Raw genomic sequence first — 18,566 nt, 5'->3', positions numbered from 1 at the left:
AAACATATAGACCAGGGAGTTTAATTCTGGAATGAAACTACAAATAGCACATTTTCAAAAATTCATTTCTGTCATCACCATTAAGATAGGAAATCTTATTTCTTTCATAAATAGCCCTGACCATCAAAACCTGGATGACTTAACAACCTAAACATTCCTCTAATCTCTGTTATGGTTCATAGTGTCATTTTATTACATATGTTCAAATGACACAATTCTGTGTCACCCTCTTTCATCAAGTCACTTCAGGGACAGGGGTCTGTTCATGGAGAATGTATTTCGATGGGTTGTAGAGGCATCGTCAGAAGTGCCTTATGTTTTATGAGAGCTGAAACATATTTGCATTGAATTTTTCTAGCAGATTTCTGTCAACTATTTAAAAGGACATATGGAGTTTCTTTTCTTTCCTTTGAAAAGGGAAAAAAAATACATGAAATCAGGGCATTTGGACAAATTTCCTTGCTCTCTCTGGTAGTTTGATGGAAGCGTTTCATAAAGGCAAGACAGCATCTGTAATATGAGACAGAAAAGTAAGGAAACCGTGAAGTCTGGGCCACACTTAGAGCAGATTTCCTTATAAACCACATCCCTTTTCACTGAGTGTCCTTGGTAGCTCAGTCCTAAGCAGGTTCAGTAGGACTCAAACCCAGAGTTCATCACTGGGGAGACCTCAAGCTCTATAGTGTGACTTGGTGGATGGTGTCGCCAAATCAAGGATCTCATTCAGATCAATGTCAACTGGTAGAAGCTGCGGAATGACCTGAGGGTTCCCCCATATGCGGCCCTTCTCTCGCTGACCTAGTGTTCACTGATCTGATTACTCAATACAATTCAATTCCACAATCACTTCCTACAAACCACTGGGTCCTAGGAATTATGTGTGGAGGAGATGGTGTGACAGGTGGGAAGGAGCATGGGCTTTGAAGACCAAAGTCTCTGGGCTCAGATCCCAGCTCTGCATCTTCTTCATTGAGCCATGGTTTCTTCAACTCTAAGGAGGGAATTAAATCAACAACCATGTCAGGTTGTTGTGAGGGTTAAATGTAATAGAAGCCTGGAGTCCTAATGGTACCAGGTGGACCCACATTAGCTCTGAGTTGGCTGTCTTCTTTCTTCTTCTCTTCACACCTAGAGAGGTCTTGGGAGCAATGGTCAGCAGGGGAGAAGGTGGGGCACCATGCGACTTTTATGTAACTTGAGCTCCTTGAGGGGCTTTTCTACACTGCATGAGAACCACTCCCTGGCATTAAAATAGGTCCTTAGAAGAGCCCTGGGAAAGTTCTTCCTTGGGTTATCTGGGATGTCTGGCAGTCTCTCATTAGCCCCCTGAAGAAAGTTCATTTGTCACAACGCTGAAAGGAGAACTGGAGGGTCCCACACTTTTACCATATTCTCCTTTTTACCCAACTATGAAGGTTGCGTCTCAGGAGACTTGATAGCAGAATGATAGATTCAAAAGAAAGACTACATGGATAACCTGGAGCTTATTCCATCCTGGCCATTGGTAATCATAGTCTCTTGGGTTGTCAGAAAGAGCTTTGAAATATTATATTTTCCCTTATTCCGAGAGTCCAGTGAACCCTTCTTGCTCTGCTGGCGTTGAAACCTTACTGGCATCTATTTGTGCCAGCTCACTGGGTTCACTAAGCTCACCCGGCTGGGATTACAGCCCATCCTGCTGTCTCCCTACCCACTCTGCAACCACAGCATGCTCTCAGCTCTCTTTCCAGAAAACTACTCTTCATCCTTGGGCTCCCTGGCAGCTGCCCCACCCCAGGCCCCGGTGACCTTGAATTCCAGCCGCAGTAGTAGTTTCCAACACTTTTCTCTGCCTTGAATTCTCCCCAGCCCTAAATCTGTTCCTCCTCTGGAAGTCAGAACAGGCTTCCTAAAGCTTAAGCCTCTTGCTGAGCATGTGAGGAACCTGAGCTTCAAAATCGGGCAGATCTGGGTGCAAAGCCTCAGAGCAAACCCATCCCTGAGGCTCAGCTCCTCGTTTGTGAGATGTGATCATAGTACGTGCATCAGAGGGCCAAGAGAGTCAGGGAGGCAAGGCCAATAAAGTGCTCATCCCAGAGCCTGGCACCCAGGAGGTGCTCCGGAAATGCCAGCTCTTGAGAACAACAGCAGCAAGAGCCTTCGGTGGCACCTGATAGCTGGGAGCACAAAACTCAAACTCCTGAGGTTGGTGTTCAGGTCACTGCCTGGTCCCCATCTCCCTTCTCCAGTTTGTCATCCTCAGCAAATCCTAGGCTACAGTGCTGGTCTCCATGTCACCACACCTCCAAGACTGCTGTCCAGAGGATCCTCCTCATCTTCACTGTTCCTTACTTCTTTCTTGTGCTTTTGGACCAACCCCAAAGTCACGTACTGCTGGGGTCCCCGCAGATCTGCAGCCTATTGTTCACAGTGCAGGGTAGGGCCTGTCTTCTGCTACCTGCTCTTGGTCGTTATGACCCTCTCCCCTCTCTGCTCTCTGAGGACAGGGACCGTGGCTCACACCCCTACGTCCCCGGCAGGGCCCTGGCACAGAGTAGACTCTTCCAGAAGTCTTGCATTAAATTAGTGATGATGGAAAATAGCAGGTGATGTTTGAGGGCCTGATACGTTCAGTTTCCCAACTAGGCAATGACATCCCTTGTTTTTATTAAATATCAATACACATGGTTCACTCTGCTCCCAGTCAAAGGGGAATACAGGGTCCAGGGTATGTGTGTGTGGGCCTGGTGGTGGGAGTGGGAGGACAGTCTGAGTGTCCATGTCAGATTGCCTGCTGCTGTTTCTTAGGACAGACCATTCTATGTTTAGATACTACATTCTCCTTTTTTGATGTCAAGTCATCCCTTCTTTATGAATTATGGTGGTGGTCGGCAATACTAGATCATAGTGGCTTTTTTTCTCTTTTTTAAAATATTCTGAGTTGGCAAGAAAAAAACTGGGAAATGAAGAGCAGCAAAGTTTAACTTTTTTCCATAAAGAACAGTAAGAAGCATTCTTCAAAACACCAGGTAGCCAAGGAAAGATGTTTTGAGAGCATAGTATATAATGGAAGCCATCTAAGTCACAGGGCCATTAGCAGTAACAGATACGCCTAGAGGCAGTGGGGCAGATGGGGGGGCATTGTTCAGCAGGGGCCAACCCACACAGGCACTGTGTGGACACTTGACACATTCTGTCTAATTTAATTTCAAAAGCCTTTTGAGCTAGATGGTGTTCTCTCTTTCACTTCACAGCGGAGGCTCAGAGAGGTTAAATCATTTACCCAAAGTGTCACAGACAGTATAACCAGAATTTCCCAAGCCTCATGGTCTGGGGTGTGCAATGAGGAGGTCACATTAGCATCAGTGCTCAGAGGAAGCCACAAGACCACAGCACCCATACCCATTGTTTCCCTTCATCAGTTGTGAGAAGCTACAGAGGGTTTTCCCAAGTGTGTATTAACAGAACTCCTAGAGGGACCTGCTTGGGGCCTTCATGAATGTCTAGGGAGGACAGTGATGCCCCCAGAGGACAGGCCCCACTAGCACGCTGCTGTCCACATGCCTTCTCACGGGGTCTCTGGTGCAGCCACTTCAGAGCCAACTTATGACTTCCCTGTGCCCAAGCCCTTTTGCCCATATGGGCCCTTGCCTCTATAAAACACACTTACAGATCAGATTTCACAGCTGTGTTGGTATAAAGATTAATATATCAATATTATGTATTAAAACATGTTCCTGTTCTTTTTTATCTTCTGATTTTAAAAGAGATTAAAACATTTTTATAGGCTCCTAAAAGAATGATGATCCATAGGCTCCATGCCTGCCGAGCCTAGTGGACAGGAAGCCCTTGGCAAGACCCTGCCAGAGTAAGAGTCCCCTCACCACTGCCCACTCCTGTTTCAGGGATTGACCCATGGGCCTCAAAGCATACTACCTGCTTCTGTATCTCACAAAAACCCTAGTGCCGATGTCCCTTCAGCTTTTACCTGTTTAGCTTTTCTACTCATGTTAATAGGCGACGGAACATTTCCCAAGGTAGGGCTAGAAAAATTGCTCTTCTGCCCCAGATACCTGCACACATCATTTAACCCTCAAAGCTCTTTTTCCCCCCACATTGTATTAAATGAGATCATACCAAGACTTATATCAAGTCAAATTAGTAGACACCTTAGGCCTCTGTCACAGCTCTGTTCATCACACACAGCCAGACATGGGATCTGTTTTGGCCTACCTGAGTCAGGCAGACGCATGCCTGTGCCTGGGGGGAACCAAGGCTGGGATCAGCCCTCTGGCATCCAAAGCATTCCCCCTCTGTGAAGCCAGGCATTTCACGTGCTCCTGCTGTTCACATGTTGGCAAGCTTGGAATATTCTGGTAAGGAGCATTCCTGTCTATTCCAGCTTGAAATGAGTCTGCATTTCTTTGGCCAACACAAAGCTTTGATATGAATGATGATGCCAGAGAAAAATCTCAGGAGAGTTTGCAAGGATTGCTAATAAGCAAGTATACCTAGCATTTAGGATGGAAACTGTCTTTTCTTTAGAACTCTATAGACTCAGAATCTCCCCCTGGCAACACCTTGCATTCTACATGTCTTTGGGAAACTGTTTATAAGGAGGAGTAAATGGAAGAGGAGTGTGTTCTGGCAACATGTTTTATATGAAGAGGGAGTGCATGGGGACAGGATAGAGAAATCACTGATGCTGAAGCTGGAGAGGAGAGAGACAAAAAGTAAAGAAGTCTTCCCTCTCTCTGCAGTCTCTAGAGAGAAGAGGTTGCTACAGCTGGGGTTTGTGATTTGGGTGCAGCCCTGTTCTTCTGCAAGTCTACAAGTCTTGGGTCCCTTGAAATGGCCACCATGGCGGGACTCCAGCCTTGGAGTGGTACATAACCTTCTGAAAGGTCTGCTTTGGCCCTGCCATTTCTTTTTTTTTTTTTTTTTTTTTTTTTTTTGGCCCTGCCATTTCTTACAGGCAGGCAGGAAACATGAGTCTTTGTTGAGGTTGCTTATTTTGTTGCCTCTGGCGAATGATCGAGGAAACTGGAGTGCTCTTATCACTTTCTGTACCCTGAATGTGGACTGTTTGTGTCAGTCCCAGAGGTAGTGAAGCCAGCGTTAGGATTTGATGTTCCACGTGGGGCTGTGACACAGGCTGAACTCTAGAAGTGGACACTTGGGCTCTTGGCAGTAACCATCAGTGGTAGGGAGACTGAGGCATGTGAGTGCATCAGAGCAAACAGAACCCATGGTAAATCAACCCCTTAAAGCCATGCTCCAGCTGCGCCAGGTCATGTTGGCGCACACCAAGCGTTTAGAAAGAGAATCGTGCGGATATCTGGCACTTAATGAAATTTGTCATTTAATTTGTATTTCTTTGATCACTAGAAGGTTGAATTTGTTACTACATGGCCATTTCAATCCCATCATCTGTGGAGCCCTTGGCCTTAAATGTCCTTGAGGCCAACTTTCCTGATCTTTTGTCGCCCTATGCTGTCTGCTAATGTCCACACTTTTACCTCTCCCTTTTTTGATCTCATGAAACCATCACATTGGATCCATCTTATAATTACTATCTGGAGTACCATCAGCTACCATAATAGCTATCTTTGGGCTCTCAAATTATGCTTGGTTTATGCCATTCAGCTCAGCTCTCTGGGGCTTTAAGCAGTAAAGCAGAAGGATCCTTTAGCTATTCACTTCTCCCACACACAGGGCTTCCTGCCAGCACCCCAATCCACACCAGCTTTTCATCTGAACAAAACCCTGTCCAGTGCTAAATATAGCTTTATTTAACATAATTGTGCAAGGTGCTTTCTACTTTTAAATCTAGACTGGGCAGGGAGCAGGACATTTACATAACAAGTCGGTGTCAGCCCTCTAACAAATCTTCTGACTTCCTTTATTGGATCAGTGAGTAAACTAAGGAACAGGGGGGTTTGAAGCCCTGCTCCTGTCATTCAGCTAATTAAACCTCAGGAATCTTCACTTCCAGTAGGTGCACTGTTCACTGCCATCCCCATGTCCAAGCAGACAGCCCAGTCCTCGGTAGTGGGCAAGGAGCAAAGCCCTGATTCCCTGCAGAGGCTGGTGGATTCCAATGGCAGTTCCCTTGGAGGGCTCACCGTCAGACTGGAGGGAATACTCCTGCCAACTGGCTCACCAGCCAAAGATCTTGTCCAGTTTTCATATACTTTTTTTTTTTTTTTGCCACTTCCTCCAGATGGTGGCTAGTTAGCTTCTGAAGTGTTCCAGGGTTTTATCAAGATCAAAGACCTTCCAGGAGAAGCTGTGGTACTCTCCTCAGACCAGCTGCCGGGTATGCCACATTCTGACTTAGTGGCAAATGCAGATGCTTTCGGGGGCCAGGAAAGTATGTCCATATGTCAAGTGGCTGGGATAAGACTAAGGACATGCCGGGAGGCCAGGGACCTCATTCATTGTCCACTGCTTTATCCCAGCACCTAAAGAGGAATCTGCACACCATAGATTATCCCTATTAAAATATGTAGAATCAACAGTATGGGGATTGCAGAGAACTGGCAAATGCATGTTTCATGGAAGGCACTCTTGTCAAAAAAGCATGCCTCTGTGCAATATTTGGCTCCCAGCTTGCAACCTCTATGGTTGAATAAACAACCCTATTAGTGGATAGGATGGAATAATGACAGCCAAGCAACAGGGATGCCTGGCTTTATCACTTTGATATGATGTGTTCAGTTGGAATCAGGACACATACAGTACCTGTTTAAGCACCTCGTAAATCCTTCCCATGAATAACCTTGACCCTTTAATAACCCTGTACTCATTGGAGATATGTAAATTTTCATACTTTCCTTTCTACTGTGCTGTGGTCTTTTTCTGAATCCTTTAGTCATATGTTTTTCTTTTCAAAAAAATGTACAAAGACACCTCTTTTACCAAAGAAGAGACAGACTTTCTAAACACAAACTTACATACTAAGGATGACAAATCTGCTTTCATACATACATCACCTTTTCTAAAATGAACTTAAGCAAACAGTGGCAGTGTTTTGTGCCAAAATCCCTTTAAGCCCAATTCATCTTCACAGTCTGCCATAACAAGTCACAACATCCTGGACAGCAGGGGACAGCCCCTGCAATTTTCTCCTCTCATGAAGAGTTGACCCTGGCTGTTTCCAGGGACACCGCCCTTATTCTGCTGGGTCTGTGTCACCATCCTTCCATCTCATTCTCCTGACACCCCAGACCCAATTGTTTGGGTTTATAGCAAAGTCTGTTGAACCAAAAGGAGTGTGGCTCTTCGGTCAGTCAAGCAACTGTTGTGGAGTAGACAGGCCAGATGGGGAGCCCTCTGAGCACATGTGCCCTAACCCTACATAGGGTTGACAGATACAAGACCATATGTCTCTGCATGGAAGCCCAGAGCCAGCTTCCAGACTGGATTCAGCCGCTGACTTGTCACTTAAATACATTGATTCCTTAGTGAATTGGGAAAGGTATCAAAATATCCTCTAGCAAGATAAAACCTGCAGTAGAATCTACCTGGAAGAACAGACTTCACAAAATGAAGCCATAGCCATCATTAATCTTTTGGCCAGGATAAATATGAGTGAGAAAGGTATCTCCTAAGATTCCAAAAGCATTACAATTCCAGATTATCTTGAAACATTTTACTGGTAAATGGTAAACACACATATACACATCCCTCGGTCGGCAATAGGCAATATTGGACTTCCAATTTACAAACCCTTTGATAGGATAAATAAACCTGATTCTAGATAGAAACCATTACTATCAGGAAACATTGAACTCCAACTTACTGCTTGGTGTTCTATGTTCTGATGAACTCAAAGATGCAGATAAATTTTTGTGGTTGCAGAGCCTCTCTCCATCAATGACCTTGGCCCAGAACTGGACTGATTGTAATTTTCAGCCCTGAATGTAAAAGTTTGTGTCAGTGAGGAATAAATTCAGCTGCAAATAACAGAAAATCTGGCCAATAGTGGCTTCAATGGTAGGGGACTATTTTTCTCATGTAACAAGATGTTCAGAGACAGGGGGTGACTCACAGTGGTTCAGCTGATCCACTGCTGTTGGGGCCAGGCTCTTTCAGTCTTCCTGAGCCACCTTACTCAGCATTTCAGTATTTGTCCTCACCCTTGTCACAACTATACACCTGTGATCAAGGCAGAAGCAAGTGGGGAAGGAGAACATCAGCTGGATCTATTGACCTGGTTAGGGAAACAAAAGCTTTTCTAGAGGCCCCCTTGGCAGGCTTTCCTGTCAGGCTCACTGGTCACGACTGTGTCACATGACTGCCTCTGGCTGCAAGGGGGGAGGGAAATGGAGTATATTCCTGATCAGCCTCTATGGTAGAGCAGAACAAGGGGGAATGGGCTTGAGAATAGGTGTGAATGAGCTAAACACACAGGGGCTACTGACACACTACAGGGAAACTCTTCCAAAACTCTCATTATACAGATGACAAAGCTGAGTTCCAGAATATAAAGTAATTTGGTCAAGATCCCATCGCTAAATGAAGCTAGAGCCAGATCTAGAGCCCAGGTCTCTTAGCACCCAGTCCAGAAAGCTCCCTACTGGACTGCACCATGGGTGTAGTTTGACAGAGTCTGTGACTGAAGCTCTGTTGAGGAAGTAAATACCATCTAGAAAATGAGGTGTGGGTATAAAACCACCAATAGTGGGCTAAAGATGTAGTAGCCTCAACTTGAGGTCTCCTTCTTCCCTCCTGAGGAATCAAATGATTCAGTGTGAGTCACAGAAGCTAGGCCACGTCAAATCAGGCCTCCTCCAGGTGCCCTCCTGCTGTGCAGACTTTTTTAGCTTCTTGTTCCTTTGGCACATCGATGTTTGTGTGTGTTATAATGGGATCAGTCTCATGATGAGCACCATGATGACATAGAATTTCCATGTCATTGTTAATGTGCTGTTCTTGTCTTCTGTCCCCTTCTGTTATTGAATCAAACAGAAGTATTCTGCTGTTTCTCTCTGCAACATCTCCACAGAAGTCCTAAAAGTCATCAATGCCACTGAGGAACTGATAGCAGAGTCCGCGGGGCCCTGGGAGTTCCCACCTGTCCCTCCTGACAGAGAGAAGGGGACGTTTCCTCTTGGGACAGACCAAGTGAGGCTGGATGAGCAGCTGACTTCCCTGGAAGAAAATGTAAGATTTTATTACTTGTGGATGTTTCCCTATCTAGGGCAAACATGTGCAAAAAAGAAACTGATGAAGGTGTAACCCATCACAAACCATGCAAGGACACATACACGCCACCACCACAGCGAATACATTCTCAGGGAGGGTACAGGCTGGGTTCCTCAGAAGCAGACCTTGAAGTGAGGGTTTGTGTGCAAGCGATTTCTTAGGGAAGTGCTCCCCCAGGGAGGCCAGTGAGAGACAGGGGGAAGGGAAGAGGTCAAGCAAAGGTATGGCCTTAGACAAAGAGTAGTTTTGACAGATCCTGCAGGAAAGCCTGGGGTATCAATTGCAACTCAGAGTTGTCCCGACCTGAAGCAAAGGAACTGGCCTTTTCTACAGCCAGTAGGCACTTCACTCTCTATGCAACCTTGTCTAGAGTAGCCCGAGGCAGTCTTCTGCATAGCTGAGCTGTTGGGAACAAAAGCAAGCTAAAGCTTCAAGCCTGGGGGGATGTCTTAACTGTAGGGGGACCTCAGGGGATCCAGGTGGAGCACTAACAGTGGCACCACAGGGAAAGGGGGTGTCTGCCCATCAAACTTAGGTCACAAGTGGTCTGTCCTGCTCATAGACCGATATGCTGGTAGTGGATTTTTCTAGCCAAGTTTGGGAGGAGAGAAAGGAGGTAACAGATTCTCACATACAAATACCCACATTCATTATTTTAATAAATTCCCAATGAGAACTTTCTGACGCTGAGAACACCACTGCAGACACAGAGACTGGGACATTAGCCACTCGGGCTGCAGTCACCATCACCAATTGCCATAGTCCCTCCTGCCCATGAAACTGATATTGAATCAAGTGATTCCATCCTTCCAGATCCAGCAGAATCAACCCTGATTTTGGGGTGCAGTTCTCAGACATCAGGAACTGTTCGTAAAGGCAACTTTTGCAAAAAGTTGAAACAACAACAAAGCAAAACAACTCAAGGTTTAAAAAAAATATGCCAATAGTTGCTTTATCTTAAAAGTTAAACACTGGCTCCCTCGGAATTCCCATAAAACCTAAATAGAGGTCTGACTGCCCCTTACGTCACTTTACTTCCGTTTCTGTCTATTCATCTATCTGTCCCCATTAGATCAGCACCACTGACATTTTGGTTTCAATAAATCTTTGTTGTGTGGGGTGTCCTGTGTGGTGTAGAATGTTCAGCAGCATCCCTGGCCTCTACCCACGAGATGCCAGTGACATCAAAATATGACAGTCAAAATGTCTCCAGACGTTGTCAAATATTGGAAGAGGAGATGCAGGGAGGCTGTAACACAGGTTGGCTGTCATCCCCAGATTAGGAATCCTATGTATAAATCCCTGCAGAGCACAGTCTTTCTTTCACATCAGTAGTCCCAGCCCTTTCCCAGAGCTTGACACAGAGGTGCTCGAAGAATGTTTACCTGATAATATGATTCAGATAATTGAAGTCCTTTTTTATAGGAAGAAATGTTTTACTGCTAATGTGGAGGGTCTCTGTTAAGTATGTCTATACTACAGTTCTTTCAGTGCTGATAGCCCTAAAATGGCCTTCATCTTGGACACCCAGAATTGAAAAAGTTAAAGTCAAGATATGGTTCACCAGGAAAGGGGTGTTTTTTTGTTTTACCAAGTGTTGTATTAAAAAAAAAAAAAGCAATATACAATGCATGAGATATTCAGATTTACATGACAACCATGGGTTCTCGTGGCATACGTAAAGCAAAGACAGTGTACCTTTCTTTCCTCCAAGGGGCATGTTGAAAAATGCAATGGCTTTGTGGGAGTTTTCATTTTGTCAGATCCTTTTCATATATACTTTCTTTCCTTGGGTTCCTTAACATTTTCAGGTCAAAACACATGCCTTTACCCACTGATGTGAGCTGTCCATAACCTCACATGGACCTGCTACAAAGGCAGGGGTTTCTGGGGGTGGCGGGTATCTGTAGTTCCCTGCACCTGTGTCTGGCCCTCGGAGATGCCTCGCCTGTTCCCTAAGAGTTAACTGCTTCTTCCCCCTCCTCCCTTCCCCCCTTCCAGCTTTTCACATTGCCTCAGAAGAAACTCCATCTCTATTCCTTTGAATTCTATTGGTTTTGAGTTAGAGAAGGGACAACTCTTCTCTTTATCTCTTCAGAGATAAAGATCACAGAGCTGGGGGCTGGTTTTGCTCTGCGGTTTCCAGGATGGAATTCAGCTGAGCAGCAGAAGGGTGGAGCTGATTCCTAAACTGGCCTCTGGGTGCAGCTGATTTAATTAAACCCTGGCTTTATGTCCATCTGTGTTCAAAAGAGCGCTCCCTCTTTCTCCACTGTTTGCTCCTTTGTGCTGAGGAACCGGGGACTGTCAGAAATAGAAATAGAAACGGAGATGCTTATTCTCACCTTCTGAACATTGGCTACCACAGACCAGGACTCGGAGATGAAAGAGAACATTTGCTTGAGAATGTTTCATCTTTAAAAAACACTCTAAAGGTTTCAGAGCTACCTGAGATAACACAGAATGTCATTCGTATGTCAAGTCTCCTGTTTTCACAAACTGCCTTGTTAACCACTTAATTAGAGTAGGGCTTTGGGGACTTCAGAATCCCCAGATTTTCAGCTCTCCCTGAAAGCTGTAAGGCACAGGGATCTGTAGGGGCCTGGATGGGAAAGACGAGTTTCAGGAAGGGACTTCTCTCCAGGGATAGATTCAGAGAGTAGCAGTTGGGGTGGTGTTGGGGAAGCAGTCACCACCCCCCAGGCAGTATAGTCCATGGAAAGCTGGTGCCTGGAGGAGCGCTCCCTAGTGGGAGCTGTCCCCCTGAAGCCCACATGGGTAGAGGACAGGGAAAGGAAGGCAGGCTTCTTTGTCCTCCTGCCTTTGGTCTCCTGCTGGTGTCTCCCATTCATTGGCCAAACCCATCCCAGCCAGCCAGGAAGCCTGGATGATGAGGTTCATACAGGACAGCCTCACAGAAAACAGAGTGGGACAAAGAAGAATGGAAAATGGATCTAGGGGTCAACAACAACTGGCATGACCATTCTCAGACCTGTGGTGTGAGTAGTGGGGACCCACAAAGGCCACCTTGTGGATTTATGCAGAGTTATAAGTGGGAGAGATGAGCCACCTCCCAGCTCCCTCACCCTTCCTCCCCACCTGCTAAGGACCTGCCCATTCTCTTCATTGTTAAATGATCAACAGCCTGGGGCACCCCATAATTCCCAGCACAGAGACAGTGGAAGGACAGTCCCAACTTCCCTTTTGCACTGACCTATAACTTTTGACAACACCAAGTCCCACTGTGTCTATAGTAGCAGCAGACACAGTAGAACTGCCCCATAAGGGAGCCCAGCTCTGCCACAGAATCCAGGAGCAGGCAGGGGATGTTGGTCCTTCTCCTGAAGGCTCTTGGGCACCATCCATGGCACAGGAGAGGACATGGCCCTGGCACTTGTAGAGATGGTCCTGGCTACTTAGGTGGGCCTCTGCCTTCAAGAGCAAACCAAGAAATGCTATCAGTTACTGTCTAGATGTAGTCCTCTAGAATGTGATTCATGGAAAGCACGTCCGACAAGACACTAGAAGTTCAAATCAGTTTCAGCAATCTGTATAGTCTTTCTGGGAAAATTGAGATACATATTAGCACATTAAAGACTCTGTGAATTCCTGCAGTGAAGAAAACTGTTTAATTCTCTTTGCCCTAGAGGCTTTGACGATAAAGTCCTTCCATAACAAAACACCCATTCTTGTCCCTTGAACCACTTTGAGGAAGGTGTGTTGAACCAGGAGCCATGCCATGGGGTCATGAGCAGCAGTGGCTAGAACTTGGAGAAGTCATAGCCATGGCTCTCACTAAAAGCGGGCCTTTATTCAGCCAGCAATTCCAACTTACTGGTTTTCAAATAGGTTATTTTTTTTTTCAAATAGGTTATTTTTAAAACTAGAATAACATTTCCATTATTATAGCATCTTAACTTGTGTTATTGCACCCCCAGCCACAGAACCAATGTCATGTTGATCTATAACCACAATAACTCTAGTACCTTCAGGTCAGAGTTTGAAATGTAAACCATCCTAACATTGCAAGCGAGATTGAGTATCAGGGCATCTCAGGGCACGGTGGATAAAGTCATGGGATCTGACATCAGCCCCCAGGAGCTCAAATCCCACTCCCCCACTTCCCAGCTGTGAGGCCTGGGGAAGTCACTCAACCTGTAGGATTTAATATTCTCCTCTTTCACACATAGCAGCACCTACTTCAGGGACTGCTGTGAGCATTAAAGGAGAAATGTCCCATAAAACCTTTGGCTTAGTGCCTGGCTCAGTAAATACATGTCATCACCATCATCACCAACACTGGCCCTTTAGGCGTCATGACTTTGGCAGTGGTGAGTTCCTGCTCAGCCTGCATTGGGGCCAAACCACAGAACCTTCCCTTCCCCCCTTCTGCCAGGAAAGCAGGCTTTCAGGGAACAGAAAGTAAAAGGTGAACATTCTGGCCTTGCTGAGGGCTTGGAGTTGGTCCATATTGCTTTGATTTGGCAGAGAAAACAAAGAACATTAGTGGATGACCATGATGAAGACAAAACAAGAGACTATTAAAAGACGATACAGCTGTAGGATGTGATGATGTTGAGTTTTGTGTGTTTCCAGAAAAATCAAGGTTCTTGAGACCAAAGTTATGTCAAGTTATGTTTAACCCATTGCCACACTCACTCAAATTATTTGTCTCATTTAAATAATTCCAAATTTTGTTTCATTGTATAACCCTGTAATTATTATCTCTCCTTGTCTCTTCCTCCCTCTTTCTCTCTCCTCAATTTTCTTCCCCTCTGAAGAGAAGTTTTCAACTTCAAAACTTCTAAGACACAAATTTTTAATGTTTCCTCCCTTCAAATAGCTTTGAAATATTCATCATTTCCTTCATGTGACAAACAATGAAGCAGAGTATCGTGTTTTCAAGACAAAGAATAAATGTCTCATATTAACTGTGGGAATCATTTAGAAACAGAAGTTCTCTGATACTTGCATATGACAAAGAAGTACAAAACTAAGGGCAGACTGAAATATGGCAATTGTCAATGGACATCTGATTCACGGGCCCTTCTCTGACTGATGAATCACTCAACATGGCATCCACTGTATCAGTCACTGTTAGAAGCTCCCCCAGCTCATCGTGCCTGGCGATGTACAACTGTGCATTCATCAAACCTGCACCTGCCCTTGCTTCACTTTGAAATGTTTTGTAAAATTGCCAGTTTTAATGCAGATGCATGAATCAGGCCAAGGAATTGACAGGATAGGAGCATCGCAGAGTTATTTCCCCTCCTCACCAGCACTCAGTGTCACTCGGCGCAAAACACTTGCATGGCTTGTGTGCACAAACTCTTGGCTTATCCTGTTTTATTTTTAACTCAAGTTAAAAAAGCTTGTGTGACCATGTGTTTTCATTCAAAGCAACTCTAAATTGCTGTGATTACATGTGTAGAGCTTTATATATGTTGATTCAATTTCAAAAAACTCTTGTTAAGTAATTTGCTTCTTCGGATCAATCTCATTCCATGTAATTGGTTGTTGCATCACATTATTATCTAGGCTGAAGGACATTTGTTCCACTCACCCCGTCTCGCATCCCTTGGTCTGTATTATTCCAACGATCCGACCTTCTGTTTGCCCACTTTTACAGCAATTGCCTTATAAACTCAAGTCAATTTTTTTCCTTTAATTTTTCCCCAGACTACTCCCTTTATCTGATTTTTCTCTTTGATTTTCAAGGACTCTCAAAAATCTGTCTTCACTGATAGATGAATAGATTTGACATATTTCTTTTAACATCGCATTATTTTCTAAGAAATATTTTCCTACTATAAATTTCAGGTTCATCTTAGTGCTCTTAACCTGCTTCAAGCGAGCTGAAGGTCATCAATCAGATAATTCACTCAAAATGAATAATTGTTTTAATTTCTTCTTGGGCAGCCTGGGTGGCTCAGTGATTTAGCACCACCTTCAGCCCAGGGCGTGATCCTGGAGACCCCAATCGATTTCCACGTCAGGCTCCCTGCGTGGAGCCTGCTTCTCCCTCTGCCTGTGTCTCTGCCTCTCTCTCTCTCTCTGTTTCTCATGAATAAATAAATAAGATATTTTAAAAAATTATTTCTTCTCTTTCCCTTTATGTTTTCTGAATTTTTTTCAATTGCTAAATGCCAACCAATTTTTTTTCCAACCAAAATTTTTATTGGAAAAATCACATCATGAATTTTTCTATGACTTCTGTCTTGGCATTATGGTTGCTATAGTCATTGGAAAAAATTGCAAATTATGTAATAGCTGATGCCATGTACTTTGGACTATTTCATTGTATTTTCTAAACTTTTAAGGTGCTTTTTCTTGCAGGAAAGTTGGGGGGACCTAGGTGTGGTTGACAGTGAGGAGGTGGTAAGACCTCGTGCTACCATTTCAGTGTGAAGAATGTTTATAAACAGACGTATTCTCTGAGTTTTCCTCCAGCATTGAGTCTGGTCCTCTTTCATTCCTCCTGAATTACTGGGGTGCCCTGAAAGGACCCCACCAGTCTCAGTTCCAAAATCTGAGCTCAAAGGCTGCACCTCCTCTGCAGGTGTACCTGGCGGCAGGCACAGTGTATGGACTGGAAGGCCAACTGAATGAACTGGAGGATGCTGCCCGTTGCATCCATAGTGGCACCAATGAGACTGAACTGGCAGATCTGGAGGACCAGGTGGCCACGGCTGCAGCCCAGGTTCACCATGCTGAGCTCCAGGTAGGAACTCCTTCTTTGCCCAGAAGGAGCACCATCACAAAACAGGAGAGGGCACCCCACCTTCCACAACAATTATTGCAAAGCCCTTTTATCGGTTCTCTAGTGCACTTGCATTGTCCTTTTGGGTGAATTCCACCAAATTCTCCTTCTAAAAAATTATAGCTTTGATAATATATCAGACTTTCCTTTAAACCTATGTCACTTTCCTCTTAGACAAATTTTCTGACCCATAGGTAGGTCTCCTTGCTATATAGGTTCCCATTCTATCCCAAGATCACCCCTCCCTAACTGTTGATTACTTACTTGCTGCCAGCTTCCCCCTCTACACACTGACAGCCCCATGAGGACAGGACTGTAGCTGTCTCTCTTAACACAGTAACTCCAGTGCCTAACATAATACCTGACACGGGTTTGGCAATAAAAATGGTGTGGATAAATGAATGAAATTGGAAGTGTAGATTTCTCAGACCAGTATTTTGCGCGATTTAGATATGGCTGATTCAGAACTGAAATGATGTTGTCTATAACTTCATGAAGATATTTGTTTAAAGTTTTCATGGATATTCCCCTGTCCCCTGACTCTGGATCAGAATTGACTGTGGACTAAATCACTGATTCTCAAACACAGAATGTTTGAGACACGGTGTCTGCAGTATATACTCAGTACAGATCCCTGGTTCAGTGATATTTCTATAGACCCCATCTCTTAATACTCCCCCTTGTATCTTGTATCCTAGGGGATCTGGGGTCAATAAAAACCACCTATGGATAGAGAAGATGATTATCTTGAATAGTAATTACTCTTTAAATAAATATTTTTGTTTTAGAGAGTCAGAAATCGCAACAACTACTGGCAGCAGTAAGCACTCTAGAGAATGTAAGGGCACCCATTCCCCACCCTGCAGATGAGTTAATGCTGTGTATTAGGAAGGATCTCATTGCACATGGCCCTGTGCAACTATAACTATTCATTATCAGCAAGAATGATTGAAGATCATCTCTCCTCAAAGACAAATCATTTTCCATAAATGCCACCCAATATTTAATCAATTTATATTCAAAGTTATAAAAAGTAGATCAAATAATTTGTTTTCTAGGGGTACATTTTGCAGCAAATACTTCTCAAATGGCTTAGCAGGAAGTAATATTATGTATGTGTGTTTGGCAGGAGTTTTTTGGACCTGCTTCTAGATTTTTCTAGTCTTAAACTTCTGGAGCCATGTTTTATAGAAGAAAACCCTGGAGTCCAAAATGCCCATTTTCTGTGTGTTTGACTGTGCCTAGTTTTTATAGATTTTTAAATATGACAGTAATGTTATCAATAATGCCTATTGTTCTGTGAGCCTTACCTTGTGCCACAAGTTGTACCTAACACTTGACCTCATTATTGTAATTAATCCTTCCCACAACTCCATGATGTAGCTACTGTTATTTTTCCCCTTTTGTTTCTAGGGAGAATGAGGCTCAGAGAGGTTAAACCACTTGCCCAAGGTCAAATAGCTAAAGAGCGATGAAGCCAAAAAAAAGAAAAAAAAAAAAAAAAGAGAGAGATGAAGCCAGGACTTGAACCTGCCTTTCTAACCTCACAGGCACATTCTTCACCAGTCTGTGTGATTTCCTGAGAAAATGTGTTGGTCCTGTCATCAGACACATATCCACCTGTATAAAAACTCCTTAATTTTCAAGGGAGGTTCTCAACACTGCCTTCCATTTCATGGATCTTTGCAATGTGGGGAACTTCAGTTCCATGGAGGCTCTCCCCCTACTGCTAGCTGCCACCAGAGAATGAAGCCTCACACTCCCTGTTGTCTGTTCTCATGCAAAATTGTCCCCACTGAGGAGGGTAGATGTACTAAACTGTGTTCTTGGATTAGGTTGGACTCCAGGGACTCTATCATCTTGGAGTTTACCGTTGGGACAGGATTGCCCAATGCTTTGGGAGATTGCAGAATGATCCATGGGGATGTGTGTGCTATGGATGCCATCCACTGCATCATGTAACATCATCTCTGTGGGCTTCGTGGAGAAGGTCTCTCTGAACACTCAGTACCAGGAAAAGCTGTTCTTCTGAGCACTTGGTCTTTATCTTGCAGACATAGAATCCTACACTGATCTCTTTGCTTTGGCTCCCAGGAAACTCATTGCTGAATTAGTCATCCCCTCAAATAGTGTAAGGGTCATTGGGTATGCAGTCTTAGGAATGAAGTGGAACATAATTAGATGATAGATAGATAGATAGATAGATAGATAGATAGATAGATAGATAGATAGACAGCAAATGTAGACAAAATCAGGCCTCAGTAGTCTCCTCTCCTCTTTCTTTGGCCTTTGCCCTGTGAACTAAAACTCAAAAAAATATACCCTTCTTCTTCCAGACCCTGTCAGCAAATCAGGTGGTGAGCAGCTTGCTGTCCCTGTCTCCCAAGGCCCGTCGAGTAAGGCCCTCCATCACAACTGCTTCCAGGAAAGAGCATGGTCATCTAATCCATACCAGCTGCAATGACTGATAAAAGTTTAGTCTGCAACCTTTCTCAGAGGCCTATGCAGTTTATTGGCCTATAAGGCAAAAGAATGCAGCTTTCAATATGAAATTTGAGGAGTCAGAACAAGAAGGGGGGCCAGAGAGGGGCAGAGGCTGCTGGGCAGCTTGGAGTAT

The 18,566-nt window shown here is 44.4% G+C and overlaps 1 protein-coding gene across 8 annotated transcripts in view; it reads left to right on the top strand.

The window, feature by feature from the left end:
* MYRIP (myosin VIIA and Rab interacting protein) overlaps positions 1-18,566 on the top strand; it is a 360,876-nt gene that overhangs the window by 331,250 nt on the left and 11,060 nt on the right. For 4 of the 8 annotated variants that reach the window (XM_072793244.1, XM_072793246.1, XM_072793247.1 and 1 more), the window contains 3 exons: positions 8,953-9,147; positions 15,749-15,910; positions 18,286-18,345. In XM_072793244.1, coding sequence (XP_072649345.1) covers positions 8,953-9,147; positions 15,749-15,910; positions 18,286-18,345 — 417 coding nt within the window. Of the gene's footprint in view, positions 1-8,952; positions 9,148-13,970; positions 15,286-15,748; positions 15,911-18,285; positions 18,346-18,566 lie in introns of those variants that run through there. The other 4 variants (XM_072793248.1, XM_072793245.1, XM_072793252.1 and 1 more) reach the window with 4 other exon arrangements.

Source organism: Canis lupus, chromosome 22, assembly GCF_048164855.1.
Source record: "Canis lupus baileyi chromosome 22, mCanLup2.hap1, whole genome shotgun sequence".
NCBI lineage: Eukaryota > Metazoa > Chordata > Mammalia > Carnivora > Canidae > Canis > Canis lupus.
This window is presented reverse-complemented; position numbering and strand designations above follow the sequence as displayed.